The 15,869-nt window shown below is 39.7% G+C and overlaps 1 protein-coding gene across 1 annotated transcript; it reads right to left on the bottom strand.

The window, feature by feature from the left end:
- Positions 1-1,201: 1,201 nt before the first annotated feature.
- tppp (tubulin polymerization promoting protein) lies at positions 1,202-14,677 on the bottom strand. The gene is made up of 5 exons (XM_085365737.1): positions 14,641-14,677; positions 8,843-8,923; positions 7,918-8,253; positions 1,896-2,049; positions 1,202-1,803 (listed from the first exon to the last, which is right to left on the bottom strand). Exons 2-5 carry the CDS (start codon positions 8,854-8,856, stop codon positions 1,594-1,596), a joined length of 714 nt encoding a protein of 237 aa, XP_085221863.1. The 5' UTR covers positions 8,857-8,923; positions 14,641-14,677; the 3' UTR covers positions 1,202-1,593.
- Positions 14,678-15,869: the final 1,192 nt, after the last annotated feature.

The following is a 15,869-nucleotide window of genomic DNA, read 5'->3' on the forward strand; positions in this document are numbered from 1 at the left end:
CTACAAGTAGTGTGTGACATGAATCTGTCATTCTGCTGGAAAAATATTCTACAAAAGTATAATACTCGTTTGCAATTTTCCCTTTTTCTGATACAGTGTGTAAGGAAACATTAAAATCCCTGCGTTTGTTTGTTTTTTCTTCAGTTAAATCTGTGCCTTGGATGACTGAGCGCATTAGGAGATTTTTATCAACAAATATTAGAGCATTAGCTGACTTTGTACACGTACAGGTTCATACATATTGATTTCAAACAATACAAGATTTTGTCGTCTCACAATTTCATTACTTAATGTTTTTTTTTAACAACACAATGTTGTCCACCCAGTAGTCTCTTCTTACACCAGGCACAGCAGTTCCAATATAATATGACAGACTCCTACCGTCATCTATATGCTGCTGAATCAAATGCAATATACATAACATGCACAAAGTACAGCAATACATAATACAAATAGAAAATAAAACTTGAAGCCAGTGTCTTAAATTAATGTGGCTTTAACCTTTTTAGAATATACACAATCTTACCACAAATATATTAGAACTACTGTATAGAAATCTGATCAGGAAGTAAAATGTTAAAAATACAATCTTGTACAGTTAGGCTCATCTCATCTGTGGTTAGAGCTTTCTCTTTACCAATTTATTACTTAAAATGCATGTTAGCAAAACAGTTTGTGTATAATTAAATAAAATATGGTATGATAAAGCTAGATAAAGACTAAGAGGGAAAAAACAGGGAAGTCCTTTTAGGTTTTGTGTAAGAGCTTTAAGTAAGCTCGTTAAATTCTGCATGGGAGAGCTTTTGTTTTTATATGTATTTACAAAAGCAAGAAGGTATGATAAAGGTCACAAATATTTAGTCTGAGAGGGGTGACTAACTTTCACAAAAAAATCTCCCCAAAAAACGATTTTCTTGGTTCGAACTAAAGGCAGATTACTGAAAAGACAAGTGTGAGCTCATAAAATAACAAACAGCAGATTTCATGAAGACGAAACAGTTACTAAGTGCAGATGGCGAACAGACAACGCTGAAATCTGAATGAATTTAAGGTTTCGAAAGAGAAAAATCAATGATCTCTGTCAAAAACCTGTGCCAATTATCTTTGAAATGGCAAAACAAGCTAAACCGTGTAATCAGCTAAACATGGGAACAAATGTTTCTATTAAAAAGTGCAAATGTATATTCACCAAACTGTTGTCCCACTTTTGTTTTTCTTGGCATGTTGCTCATTGTGCTCAATAAATACAAGGCCCTATCATAACAACAAAGCCTAAATAGTCATAGCAAAGCAGTTTCTCTCATTTGTTCTCTTCAGTGTTTGGCAGTAACTTGCTATCAGACAGGAATGTACCAGCTGGTGATGAATTTGTAAAAATAGATGTAAACAGTTTTCCAGTTCTCACACTTCACGAAGAGAGGAACTCAAAAACACCTCTCTCGCTTGCTCGCTCTCACACACACACACTCACACATAAAATAGATGGATGGGGAAAAAATATGAAATCCTATGCTTTTGTGCTTTCTATGAGTAATCGTTTAATAGAAAATCATCCTAGTAGTTGATCAAATGTTTATTTCCTTGTCTTCGCCCTCACACGGGTCTGCCCGCAGTGGGTTTGGTCACCTTCTTTTCATACGACCCTTGATGCTTGTATCCCGAAACGTATCCAGAAGTGTCAACTATGTCTACTCGTCCCGCCTTACCCTTCCCGCGGCCGGTTTCGTCAAAACGCTCCTTGTGCGACCCTGTAAACTTGGTGGTGTCCGTAAGACGACTGACTGTTGGGGAAGCGACGGCTCTCTGTGAAGAAGTTCACAAAGAAAGTTTGAGTTTTTACTGCTGAAAAAGGAGACGTGTTGTGAAACTTGTGAAACTTTCCGATCGAATCTTACTGTGACTCCTGAAATGACCGGTGACTTCCCCTCGATCAGCTGGAACACCTCTGCCTCAGCCTCCTCTCCAGTCTTGTCTTTATACTTCTTCCTGGCCAGCTCTCCAAGCGCAACCTTGAACTCATCGAATATGATGGTGCGACTGGATTTCTTCCTGTAATATAGGAGGAAAGAATGGACATTTAAGTAGGAGTTTCAACACCTTTATAGTATATTACCTAACCCCGAAAAGTATAGTCATAGGAAAAAGATGATCTAGTCCTTACCAGGCCTTAAAATTAGGTAAATACCCTAAATACACTGAAGATTTACAGCAATACATGATGTATTACACCAAATCATTATTGAATTAACAAAACCTAAGCCAAAACATCAAAGCAAGCAAGTACACACCCCAGGCTTCAATATCTTGTAAAACCACCTTTAGGAAAAGCAATTTGAAGTAATCGTTTTTCTGTGTGACCTTATCAGTCTCTCAAATCGTTGTGAAGGAACTTATCTTGACAATGTTGCTTCAGTTCATTGAGGTTTGCGGGCATTTGTTTATGTACAGCTCTCTCAAGGTCCCACCACAACATTTCAATTGGGTTGAAAGTCTGGCATTTGACTTTTTCAGCCAGTCTCTTGTAGATTTGCTAGTGTGGTTAGGAACATTGTCCCTTTGCATGACCTAGTTTCTGCTAAACTTTAGCTGTCAGACAGATGGCTGCACATTTACCTCTAGATTAGTTTATTTTACAGATGATTTCATGGTCCACTCAGTGCCACAGAGCCGACAACTGAAAAATTAAGCCCAAAGTCAAACCCATCTAAAAGTATGGTAGCAAGTGGTATGAGGTATTTGTGCTGATGTGCTGTGTTTAGTTTGGCGCTGTGAATTACGGCCAAAGATTTCCACCTTGGTTTCATCTATCCAAAGGTCCAGACAGTTTGTCCAGATCCATTTTTACAAACCTAAGCTGTGCATTCCTTGGCATTGTGGTAACACATTTGAATGCACCAGAACAACAAACTTCTGCTTTTATGGAGGTGGTCATACTTGCTCATGATCTGTTATCAAGTGCATTTGATTACCAGCACCTTACTCTTTTAATTCTTATGAAAGCAGGGAGGGTGTAGTTTCAAACACTTGCATCCATCCTGGCCCTTTCTTAAATAAATAATGACACGATGAGATATGTCATGTTTTATAGTTCATTTGAGGCTGTATTTTTTTACCTCAGTTAAGACCTGCTAGGGCTAAAATACCTGTAGTATTTTAGTTTTGCATTTTCCCATTTATTCATTATTTTATTTTGCTATTCCCCTTGGCATATTTTGCTTCAGTATGGTAATAAAGGAGCTATCAGTCACAGTGTTGTTGATTCACCTTTGGTCCTTTTGGTTGGTCATTCAAAGACTTGCAACAGAAATGGTTACAAGTCAGGTGAAATGAGCTAGTCTAGCTGAAAATAGCCTGTAGTGTTAAACAAGAAAGTAAGCTAATTGGGAAATTAATATAAAAGCAGATGAATGAAAAAATAAAACTTTTAAATGAATTTTTTTAAACAAATACTTACATTGACTTATTTTTCCTGGTGCATGGTCATTTTCTTATTGACTTTTTTGAGAATTTAGGTCCTCCATAGTACCAAGTACTAATGTGTTTCAGAGCAGTTTGAGGTTAAGATGACAGTCCACAGTCTACACTCAGCCATGTGTGATCACTTTAATGTGGCAGATGTAAGACAGCATGGAGATGGTATCCTATTGAGATAAACAATGGGAAAACTTTCACGTCTCCCAGTGTGTCTCAGTACTTATGTGTCGCCTTAGCAACTCCACAGAGTGTAGCTCGCATTTGAGGCCGTCTCTTAAAATCATCCATCATAATGTGTTCGGCTCACGCACTTAGACCCAAATGTGTTTGACTGTAGCTGTCTGCTAAGTTCAGCCATGTATCTGGAAGGGTGTTGACTTCTCGTTTATCTGAGGATCAAACCGCTTGTATGAACTGAAAATCCTGCATCACGTCAATTTTTCTCCATCTCAAATTGCTCCACTTGTTTAAATGGCCATTTGCCATTTTTAACTTCCATGTGAAAAGTTCATAGCAACACAAACACAAACTGCTATCACTGTGGTGATAAACTTAAACACCTAAACAACAGCCTATAAAGCACACAGTCTCCCCTGGCAACCTGCTGCCATAGAAACAAGCTACAGTAAACAGAGATGTTTTGGTTTATTATTAATTTCACTTGTTCAGTGACTGGTTTTGTTTGGGCAATCCATCAGTGTTGAACATTTGGGAGCTTCATTCCCCCCCGAGTATGTTCCATGCTGTCTATTGTCAGAGGGGAAACTGGACTTTTAAACTGCCATTCCTGTGCAAGGAACAGCTGTGTTTCCTCTCTGCAGACCTCCCCACACTGACCGGTTCAGTTCCTCACAGAATACAAAAGGCTAATCTGTGCAAATAAACAGAAGATGAGAAACTAACGAGGCTGTCATGAGGTTGAAAAGGACAGAAGTCAGAGGGTCATTATAACTTATTTTTGGCAGGGATACTGATAGTTGACCTGCTGTCTGTTGACATATATCAGCCATTTGGAATATATGATGCATATGGACTGAATGTATTACCCATGATCACATTCACTAATAAGGAAACCAAGCAGTGACTTCCAGGGATGAAACATGAATTCAACATCTGCGCCAATTTTTTTGTAAAGGCCACTTGAGGCTGGCTCCAACAGTAAGTCAAACCCCTCAGGCTTCAGTGTGAAAATGCCAAACTGGCTAACTGTGGTTACAGACTTGTGAAAACGCAGTTTTTAACTCTATAGCCAAGTCTCCCTTTATAACAACTGTCTGTTTGTTATAAACCAATGCTTGCACAATGCAACCAATGTAAGTTGCTTTAAACCTGCATTCTTATCTGAAGGACACCACATGGCGATAGCTGTGGTTGCAAAAAGACTTCCAGTCCTATGCGAAAAATGGCTCTCTGACTTGATCTCTATAAATACTTCCCTGCTGGGTTTATGGTCTGAGCCACTTGATAAAAATTAAGTCTGTTTTGTAATTCTTGGTTATACTATGTACCAAAAGGGAGGGTTATCGGTGGCATGTACATTGGCTAATGAATTGCGACTGACAAGTTGTTAGGAAATGCATGAGCAGTTTCACAGTCAGAACTGCACCTCACATCCTCTTTTATGAAAATGAGAACCACTTATCTCAAGGCTTATCAGATGCCTATGGATGATGTCACGGTAGCTATGTTAGCCTTTTGAATAGAGTCTTTGGAAACAAAGACTTTTTTAATGCTTCTACCTCTTTGTGATGAACCCCTTTTTAGGTACAAGCAACCATATGCTGCAGGGCTAAATGCAGTAGCCCAGGTTCGACTCCAACACGAAGCGCTTGCTTCTCTCTCCCCACTTCATCTCATCTCTTCATCTAATAAAGACAAAAAGGCCTAAAAACAAAAAGCTGCTTTCACTATCTTTCATGTTCAGACCTACTTTTCAGTCAATCAGTATTTGATCTACACATAGCACATCAAGCTATGTGCCGGTGGGGTTTTTTAAGGACTACACACATCTGCGTGAGTTGCATCCGCAAAATTCTTCACTCTTAGTTTAGTATCTACACAAACATAAAAATACTACAAACTTTATCCCAATATAGTCCCATCCCTCGCTTTAAAAAAACAAAAAACATGGTGCAAGAATGATCGAGGCCTCAAAACATTTAGAAACTACTCTCTGACTTGGTGGCTATACCCATCTTTTATATACAGGCTATGGGAAATACAACCAAAGCCCTGGAAATAAGATGTCGTTACAAATTAATGAATCTATCTGAGATTATGTTGTAGCATTCTGGTTCCAAGCAGGCACATAGCATAGCAGAGACCTAATGTGGTGCAGCAGACCTCCATATCCAGAATAAATAATGAGTCACTGGGCCATGCTGTAATTTGCCAGTCCTCATTAAGATCTTTAATTTTTTTGCATGCATTCTCCAACACTGATTAAAAGGAAAGTGATGATCTGCATCTCTTGCAATGCCAGCCCTCCCCCACTCAGCTGTGCCTGGAGTCAGAAACTACATGAAAAAGGGCCCTTCCCCCAGAACTGTATCTCTGTTTATACTGTCGGTGACGGCTAGGTATACAAACACCACATGTGTGGGGTTTTTTTTTTCACATTTTACAGTAATATTTTCTGGATCACACTCCAGAGCTGTGAGTCTTGAAAGAATTGCCTGCTGCACCACCTGGGATTAGAACCCGAGGGAATCAGATGACGGCACCTGTAAATTCACACACCAAACACACACATATCCAGAGACCTAATGAGACTACACAGAATTACTGGTAAGAAAAATGTGCAAAAAGCCATTGGGCATACTTTGTTCCTTAAAATTTGGGCCATCATATTATTTGCACACTTCAAAATACTGCTCACAAGTAGAGCTGGATGTAAACAAGACTCACAGTCTAAGTTCATTCTGTCCAGAAAAATATTTGTAAATGTAAACACAAATTGCCATGCCAGCAGCAAAGGTGTCGATGTGGTTGGCTCAGAAAAATGATTCTTCTGTTTGTTGTATAAACAGACAGCTGAAATAGGAAGGAATATTTTATTAATGCTCTTAAAACTCTTAAATGCATTGAATGTATTATGACTGATTTGCCATTATTCTCGCTGCTGTGCTCGTGCTCAAAGAAAATATTGTTTTGGACTAAGTCTACCTGAAATCGGACAGGATTACCCATTTTTTCCACCCTCCCATTTCCATCTTTAGACAACTTTGTGAAGTGGACAGACTAAGAGAGCGATAGGTGCATTTCGATATCCATCCATGTGTTTAACAATCTATTTCTGTATAATCTTGGAATCTCTTCCAGTAAATGTATATGAAAAATGACTTAGATTGGACTATATGCAGGTAGAAGATGGAAAATCTGCTAAATCAACGTGAGATTCCCGAGTAGATCTTTTTTCTCTCCATTCTTGTAGACACAATGAAGTGTGGCTCCCAGCCGTACTCCGCAATTCTGGTGCCGTCTTGCGTAATAATCCTTATTCAGATCATTCAACCAGGATGAAACAAGTTCAAAGCCTCTCTGTATATGAATGAAAACTCCAAAATAACCATGCGCACGGTCGCACAAACCAATGCTGTAAAAACCCCGCTCCTTACATCAGCTTTACTCTGTGCTACTGCACACAAGTCCCGTATTGTGTGTGAACAACACTGGAACAATATTCATTTTTAATGTGGCGTGGATCACATGTACGCTCGCCTTAAAAGTGTTACCAGCCTAGACAGCATCCGGATTTTCGGTTCATTTGGTAAACATGGGCACAGCTGTGCAGAAGACTTCTTTTTTTTTCACTCCCATGGCGAAATAATATTGAGGTCACAGTAAAGGGTGAATCAGCCCAGCCTGAGGAAATATAAGATGAGCCATCCTGGCATTTTGTTCTAGCTGCTGTTTTTGACCAACCGAATACTACAAGTCTCCTTAATAAAAGAAAGAACAGCATGTTCTGAAACAGAACATGAAATTCAGAAACTGCTAAACCGAGCCTTGGATTTGTTTATGATATTTTGATGGCTTTATAAACTGATGATCATGACTGACTTACTTATTAATGACTAAAGTTTAGTTTAATAATAGCTAGATGCCCTTCATGTGTTCATAGTTACTGTACAATAAGGTTGATACCTGCTAAAAACATTAATTTAGTTCTTTGAAATGTTCTGAAACAGAAACGAAATAGTTTTCAGTTTTATGTTCTTTGAACCACAATTCTAAATGTTTGCAATTCTCTACCAACAATCATCTACAAAATGACAAATGCAATAAATAAAATATGCGCTTCTGTCGCGACACAACAGCTAAGTGATTTAAACAATCAATTGCAAATTGGAAGGTAAAACCCAAATATGATGGAAAAGACTTTCTACTAATCCAAACTGAAATTGTATCCTTAGTGTGCAATAATGTCGGTGTCTTTCTTACTTGACTTTGCTGAAGACGATGTCCACGTCAGTGAGGGTGATGTTCTTGCCGTCGATCACGCCGCAGTCCTTGCAGAGCTTGGACCAGTTCTTGCCGTGCAGCTCCTTGCCGGTTGCACGAGTGTCGCCGTGGATGGCGAAGCGTCGAAATGATTCTTCCAAAGCAGTAATCTCCACCGGTGTAGATGACCCGACACCACCGTCGCTAGTCCCATTGGACTCGGTCGAAAGCCTCTTGGATGCCCGGTCTTTAGAGTGTTCACTATGCGGCCGTAATGGGGCCGAAGTCATATTAGGGTGCTTAGCTGTCTGGACTTTAAAATCGTCTATGTTGTCTCTGGAAGGTAAAATAGCAAATAATCGGGTTATCCATGTGATGTCAGAAGTATAAAAGGAAGTTTACTGCTACTGAGATCAAGTGTACATGCACTGAAGTTATTCTTTTCTAAGCAGACTTGTGAATAGTCACAACAGAGGAGGTCTGTAAAAGAATAAGAAATTAAGTGAGTTGGGAAAAGCAGCCCCTGCAGCATGTGAGGTTTTGGCTGTGCATCAAGAAACATAAATAATTCCCTGTAATATTTTCCATTTACAAGAAAAGCTCATGGATTTGATCACAATCATCGGATAAGAGAGGAAAGAAACGTACAGCCTAAACATGGATACCAGAAAGGAAGAGGAGGATTTTCTGGAAAAATAAATCTGTTCTAAGATAAAGTGCAGTTTAAAAAAAGTGCTCACACTGCCTGTGAATGGGCAGACATCACGGTTCTGGTAGAGAAGTGAGAGTTATAAATAGATCTCTGGAATTCAGTGTCACACAAATCAAGAAACAGGAGTGTATAAAACACGCACACACACCCCACACACAAAACTGTGGACTGGAAGCACTTGTAGTGTCATATACTACAGCTAAAACGACTTACTTCTGGTCTGCCATGTTTGTGCAGGAATTTGGTTCCCTCTGTGCAGTGTCTTGATTAGCCAACTTTTCTTTTCTCTTTGTGCTGTGGGAGAGATCAGAATGAAAGTGGTTAATGTTATGGATGTGTACAGATGTGAGTGTCAGGGAGGGGTAAGAGGGAGAGAAATTTAATTAAACCAATTAACCCAGCAGCATAAAAACTGAAAGTGGTGCTCATACTACTAATACAAGGTCAAAATCCTTCTTATAATCAGTAAAAACAAATTTATTTCTGCTTTCTACAGTCTGTGAGGACACACATCTTTCCACTGTCACTTCATTCAGTCTCTCCTAACACATCGGTCAGATTTGCAGCCACAGAAGCAAATTCTTCTTCTCAAGTCAGCTTTACATAAACATACAAAGGAGTGACAAAAAGAAAAAAGCCAGTAAAAGCTTTTTTTTTTCATTCTATAAATATAACAAAACCCTGCATTATGTTTGGATGATGCATTTCTGCTCACCTTTCAGCTGTTCCCATACTCAGCTCAGCATCCTTAAAGAAACAGTGCTGCCACTGCAAAGTACACCCAAACAAACTCTCTACAACAATTTGCCAGAAGTTGTACTCACGTCGGTTTTAAAAAGATACAAACGAGAACCAAACCAGAGCGGGATGCTGCGTCCTGCGGTTCGAACCGTCTGCTCTGGCTAACAAAGTTTAAGCAGCTCCCTCGAGTCACCAATGAAGTGCTTTTACGCTCCCCCAGTGGCAGTGGCAATATGAAGGGCTTTGTTTCCACAATCCTGTAGCTAACAATCACAAACAGGGCCTAGCTAAGGACGGTCGATGCTTGAATACGTACCAAAGTTAAAAGATTGACACTGCATAAAGCCATTATATTCAGAATGTTGAATCTTTGTGAGGAAAAAGAGATTATTAATGTGTCTGAATAATAGCATTCACAGCTATAGACACTGGGAACCCATTGTCCAAGGCAAGTGGCTTCTCTGTCTGACCCATGCCATTTCTTCACGCATGCACATGGTGACATCGCAGAGTACCACTATTGATGGCAGGGGCTTCTGTAGTCATATGTCATCGAGATCTCCAGCCAAGACAATTGAGACTGAGTTATTGAGGTTGCTGAAGTCTCAATGGATTACCAATAAAGTTCGTCACCATTAAGGAGAACAGAAAATCATTACCATTTTTACTGAAGTAATGTATTTACCACCTATATCACCTATATAAATATTTGTGCATTTTTAGACATGATCAAGAAGATGTGCTGAATATCAATACCAGCATCAGAATGGGGAAAAGGAGGGATTTAAGTCACTTTGAACATGGCATGGTTGTTGGTTCCAGATCAGGTGATCTCTGTATTTCAGAAACTGCTGATCTGCTGGGATTTCCCACACAGCCATCTCTGAGGTTTACAGAGAAAGGTCTGAAAAAGAGGAAATATCCAGTAAGCATCGGCTGAAATTGCCTGACATCAGTCAGGTTATATTGAGAGGAGAATGGCCAGACTAGTGTGAGCTGACAGAAATAGTTCAATAATTCCTTGGTTACAACCCAGGCATTCAGAATAGTGTCATCATCTAAACACACAACAAGCTGAAACTTGAAGCAGAGGAACTATAGCAGCAGAACACCACACCAGGTGCAACACCTGTCAGCTAGGAACAGGAAACTGAGGTACAGTTCTCATGAGCTCATGAAAATGTAATAATATGAGATTGCAAAATGTTTCCTGGTCTGATGAGCCTCAGATTTTGTTACACCATTTAGACGGTTGGGTCAGAATTTTGAATAAACACCACGAAAACATGGATCCATCCTGCCTTTTATTAACAAATGAAGCTGGTGGTAGTTTTAGTGGAAAGTGATATTTCCTTGGCACACTTTGGGATTCTTAGTATCAAGTGAGTATCATTTAGAGACCACAGATTTGAACTTTGTGACATATCAGAAAGTTCAACTTGGTTTCTTGAACGTGACAATGAGTTTGCTGTACTCAAATGACCTCCACACTCCAACAGAGCACTGTTGGGATGTGGTGGAAATGCTGAGTGCTATTTTATTTTATTTTATTTTTTTTTTAAGTTATCATGATTTTACTGCTCATAATCAAATTGTATCTTCAATTTAAGAGTCTTAACTTTGATTTAATTGAATTTCAGAAATGGATTGTAATTTTACTCCTTAAGACTTAAGACTTACTACCTCACATTTTCAACCTGTGTCCATACTTCAGGAAGGAGAGGCCAGGGTGAGGTGGAATGGGATTTTACTTAAAATTGCAGAAGGAGAGTCAGATCAAGAGCTGTCAGGACATACCAGCTTTGAAGTTTTTAGGCATTAAAATGTCTAGAAGGGGAAGTAAGAACCTTTTAAACCATGCTGAAATCAGGTTAAAACTGTTTTTTAGAATGAAACATGAAAACAGGACAACGCTGCCCACAATCACCTAGACAACGGGTTCTTTGATTATATCAAACAGAAAATAGGCAACAAAGTTTTAGAAAAAGAACATATCAAAGCTCACAAACCAGGTATGTGTTTATGAAGGTAGCATTAAAACTGAAAACATGCTGGAGCTGAAAACATTTTTCAGCATATCTGTGACTCAGATAACCTAAAATCTGAATTTAACTATTTGAATAATAGCTAATTCAATGAGTTGAGATGGATTCTTCAAGATTGGGCAGCCCATCACAGTAACAAATCAATGATGTTCCTCTTCATGGAACTAATATAACTTCATGTAGGCATGCAACTAAATAGTAGTATAAATACTGATTATAATAGCTATATAATCTCTTCAACATTTAATTTGAATTTATCTTTGTTGTTAGATTGTAAAGTAAAGACTCAATAATACACAGAAAACCTCAACATCAAACAACTGTCTATGAGCAAGTAGTTGGCAACAGTGGGAAGGAAAAGCTCCCTTTTAACAGGACGAAACCTCCAGCAGAACCAGGCTCAGGGAGGGGCAGCCACCTGCCGTGACCGGTTAGGGGCGATAGTCTATAAATATCCACCACTGTTTCCTAGAGCCTAAAAATATTGACTTTATAAAAGATGTTCGCTCCAAAATTAAATAAATAAACAAATAAAAGCTTGAAAAAGTCCTTAAAGGAATTGCTGATTATCAAAATTTCTTTTTGAAACAAGATTTTTACTATCTATATTGCAATGCCATATACAATTAATAACTGACATAACATAATCTACATAAAATTCATAATACTCTAAGCAATTCTGCAATTGCTTCCTGTAGCAGCGACACTGAGGTACTGTGATTATATACCTCACTCTCTGTGGAGATCCACATCCTTTCAGTACACTAGCTGCTCACTGTGTTTTCCTTTGTGCTTTAATGAGAGCAACTAAATCTAACAGAAACAAAGGAATCCTTTCACCGTCCTCCTTGAATTTATTGTCAGCAGTGTTAAGTGCCCAAGTACTCAGTACAACAAGCCTCCTCAAATGATACATAAAATTAACACTGCACAGAGTTCATTGGGATAAGGCACAACACACACTGAGATGAACTGAAATGTGGCCCTCTGAAAGTCTTTGTTTCATTGCCTTTTCTTGGATTTGGCCCGATACAGAAAAAATAGACAAACATTACCATTACAGATCAAATTTGCCTTGTGCCACTTTTTTTTTGTCCCACTTTGCCACATACAAATGAGAAGCCGTTTGGTTAAGGGCAGATCTCCAGAGACAAATCTGTTACTGGATGACAGCATGCTTACATACACTCTCCTTCTGGCAATACGCTGCACAGATGAGTGCTTTAACTATAAATCGACCCATTTTGAACTGTGTCTATTCATAGCAACAATACATTGCCACGAGTGGAACATTCTATTCATTCTTAGGGGAGCAGATCAGACAGCAGACAACATGCAGGCGATAAAAAAGAAAAAAAAAGAGGGAGAAAAATTTGGTGTTAATCTGTTAGTTTGGCAGATGGTGTTTAAGTCACAAAATGATGACACTGTTGTCAGAGTGAGAGAGAGAGAGAGAAAAGACAGTGTCTGTAACCTACTGCTTCATCATGCCATCATGGTGAGTGGGGATGGAGGGATCCCATCTGCTTTCTATCTAGATCACCTATCCTTTCCAGGCAGCTGCTCTGGAATGTGACCATGTCAGTCAACTGTTACCACCCCGGTGTCTGCTCAGGGCTTCACCCTGCGCTCAAGTCGCTTGTTTAGTTCTAACAACCCCATGTTTCTTCAAAAAAGTTCAATACAGCCCCTTAAATATATCCCGGTCTGTTCAGTCCCCAGTCCTCACTCTCCACACAAGGAGAGAGGACACGACATTAGCATGCCGCAGCCCAGGTCTGAGGTCACCACCACGCTGTCTCTGTCATTCCTCGCCTCCCCAAACACTTGAACAGCTCTGTGAGCCAGAGATCTTGGCAAGCATTACGCTGTAGAAAAATAAGATGTTTAAAACACGACGCAGTGGTTATTGTTGGCAGCAGCAAATGGAGGTAATAACAAAGCCCAGGGATCCTTATGCAGCTGCACATTGGAGCAGGATACATGATGCCAGAGACAGCAGAAGCGTCCCTGACATGGCTCATGGGGAGAAAGGCCTGTTGAGCCAGCAACAAAATGCATTCTGAAGGGAGTACGGTTAAAGATTTTTGGGAGGGTAGACTGTGTTGTATAACTTTTCATTTTAGAGTCTTTTAATTTCGTGGAAATGCAACCAAATGTCTCAGCTGAAACATAAAAATATAGCAGAGCACACCAATGCCAGCTATCCTCCCGTTTGATTTGTATTCACTGTCTAAAAAACCCCACTGACTTTGCATATCTGACCTAAATTTGAGTCATCACAAACAAAATAAGATGATTTACACCGTGAGATTAATTGTTTGCGACAGAACCCAAAGGCTCCTGGTCGAGTGCAATAAAAAACCTACACAGTGAAATCTAGGACAAACTCAGTGACTGTCTTCCTCTCAGCCATACCTAATTCAACCAATGGCAGCAGCGCCATTAGATGAGAGGAATTAAACATATTGTGTTCGCGCAGTGCTTTAGTGACACTGCTTCCAAAATAATGCACTAATGGCTCCTTCAAAACCACAACCTAATACCACCACAGACAGTCGCAATTGGACATATTAATGTGATTATCTTGTATTAATTTGAAATTAAGCAGAGCTGAGCATCGGATTATGACACAGATCTTTTTTTTCTTCCCGTGCCTAATTATGTAACTACCTACTCGTAGCCCAGCAGCTCCCCCCCCCCCCCCCCCTTTTTTTTTTCTAACCATTAATGGTGCTTATTAAAGGAGCTTCCACTCTCGCTCTCATTGCGTTCAAAGGATAAACGGATGAGGGGAGAAAGCTCTTGTTTATATCAGTGGACATGGCTGCAGCTGCTGCTTAAACCACAGAGTCCGAGTGCGTTTATTGAGCGAAACGTGTTACATAAACTTGCAAACGCCAGATTCACACGTCCACGTGATCCGTTTGTTATTGTCAGCCCTTGCGAGTCTGCCTGTCCGGAACATTAGGTACAGCCCAGGTATGCGCGAATCGAGCAGTGTCAAAATAAATCCTTTTACAGGAAATTCTAAATAAAAAGGAAATACATGCAGAAACTTGCAAAAAAAAAAGACCCGCAAATGAATCACATGAATCAGTGTAGGCTGGCAATCATTTTTTCCAGGTTGTGAAAACATGCAGGTCTACCTTGTAGTCAAAACAAACTACGTTTTTTGTATCTTTTATTGTTTATGAAGTAAATACGACAAATCGTTTTAATTACCTGGTGACGTAATCCTCCAGCTCCTCGCGAATTTCACAAAATCATAATTAAGCAGCGAGGAGCCTTCAACTATCTTTCCTCCCTGTTGCCTGGGATCAAGACTACCCGATGGTTCAGTCCCTCTGAGATGCTGAAGAGAAACCAGACTGCTGATTGGCTGCTGTCGAGTGCGCCGAGCTGTTTTCTCTTTTCTTTTTCTTTCTTTCTTTTCTTTCTTTTCTTTTTTTTTTTTTACCGCCCCCTCCTCCTCGCCTCCTCGTTTTAGGCACGACGATACCACACTGGAGCTGTGATAAACAACCAGCAGCATCTTTTCGTGCTCTGAGGGGAGGAGATAGTAGATGTAAACAAGGGATGGAGGATCGTACGAAATGATAGCTTTATTAATAATAGCAGCTGTCTGTAGCCATGAACCTTGGAAGGACATGCATGAGAGAGGCCAGTGGTCACACACAGTAGCAATAACAAGCAATAACAATCTTTGGCTTTTGTCCAAACACAGGATGGCCAGAGGGAATTATCTCAAGGGGAAACCCGTCAGACTTTAATAAGCAATCTTTTCAGAATGGATGCATGTCTACAAATACTCATGAATATGACTCTTCTTATGTCCAGGGCTGTAATGTGTTACACAACCAGTAGCCCATAACGGCTGGACGTGGATGGACATTATGTAACCTTTAGTCTTGGTTGGTTCAACTGTGGCACAAAGGTCTGATGTATGCAACTCAAACACAAGGATATAAGCAGAAAGCATGCAAGCCTACAAGCAAACGAAGAGAGAATAGTGATAGCTGATCATGATGAAAGCAGCCTGGACAGAGTGCAATCACTTGATGACATAATAGTCTAACTCAAGCTACTTCAGTTGCACCAGTGTGTGGTTAGTAGTAGGCTACAGCGAAAACAAGTACACACTGAAAGTGCTTTATGATCAGACTTAGCAATAAGAGTTGCCCTGCCACACTTGCAATACACTAGTATTACCCATAAAAAATACCACCTAATCTGGGTTGACTAGAAAATGCCAGCTTCAGTCCACATACAGGAAATATACTGCAGGTGTCAGGTTCATGAAACAGATTTCACAGATATGCTTACACTTTTGTTAATATGATATTTCTCTTTTCATGTAAAATAAAAATAAACAAAAAGGGGAAGTGTGGTTTTTTTTGCGGTCTCGTTAGATCAGGCACGTAGCGTGGGTGGATTCAAAGGTTTTGGGCCGT

Source organism: Diplotaxodon limnothrissa, linkage group LG11, assembly GCF_057381915.1.
Source record: "Diplotaxodon limnothrissa isolate DT_005_m linkage group LG11, D_limnothrissa_male_GT1.1, whole genome shotgun sequence".
In the NCBI taxonomy this organism is placed as follows: domain Eukaryota; kingdom Metazoa; phylum Chordata; class Actinopteri; order Cichliformes; family Cichlidae; genus Diplotaxodon; species Diplotaxodon limnothrissa.

Coding starts and splice junctions, on each gene's coding strand:
- tppp (XM_085365737.1), bottom strand. Junction 2,050..7,917: donor ATCGTCTTCAGCAAAGTCAA/GTAAGAAAGACA, acceptor CCTATATTACAG/GAAGAAATCCAGTCGCACCA. Junction 1,804..1,895: donor CGGTCATTTCAGGAGTCACA/GTAAGATTCGAT, acceptor ACTTCTTCACAG/AGAGCCGTCGCTTCCCCAAC.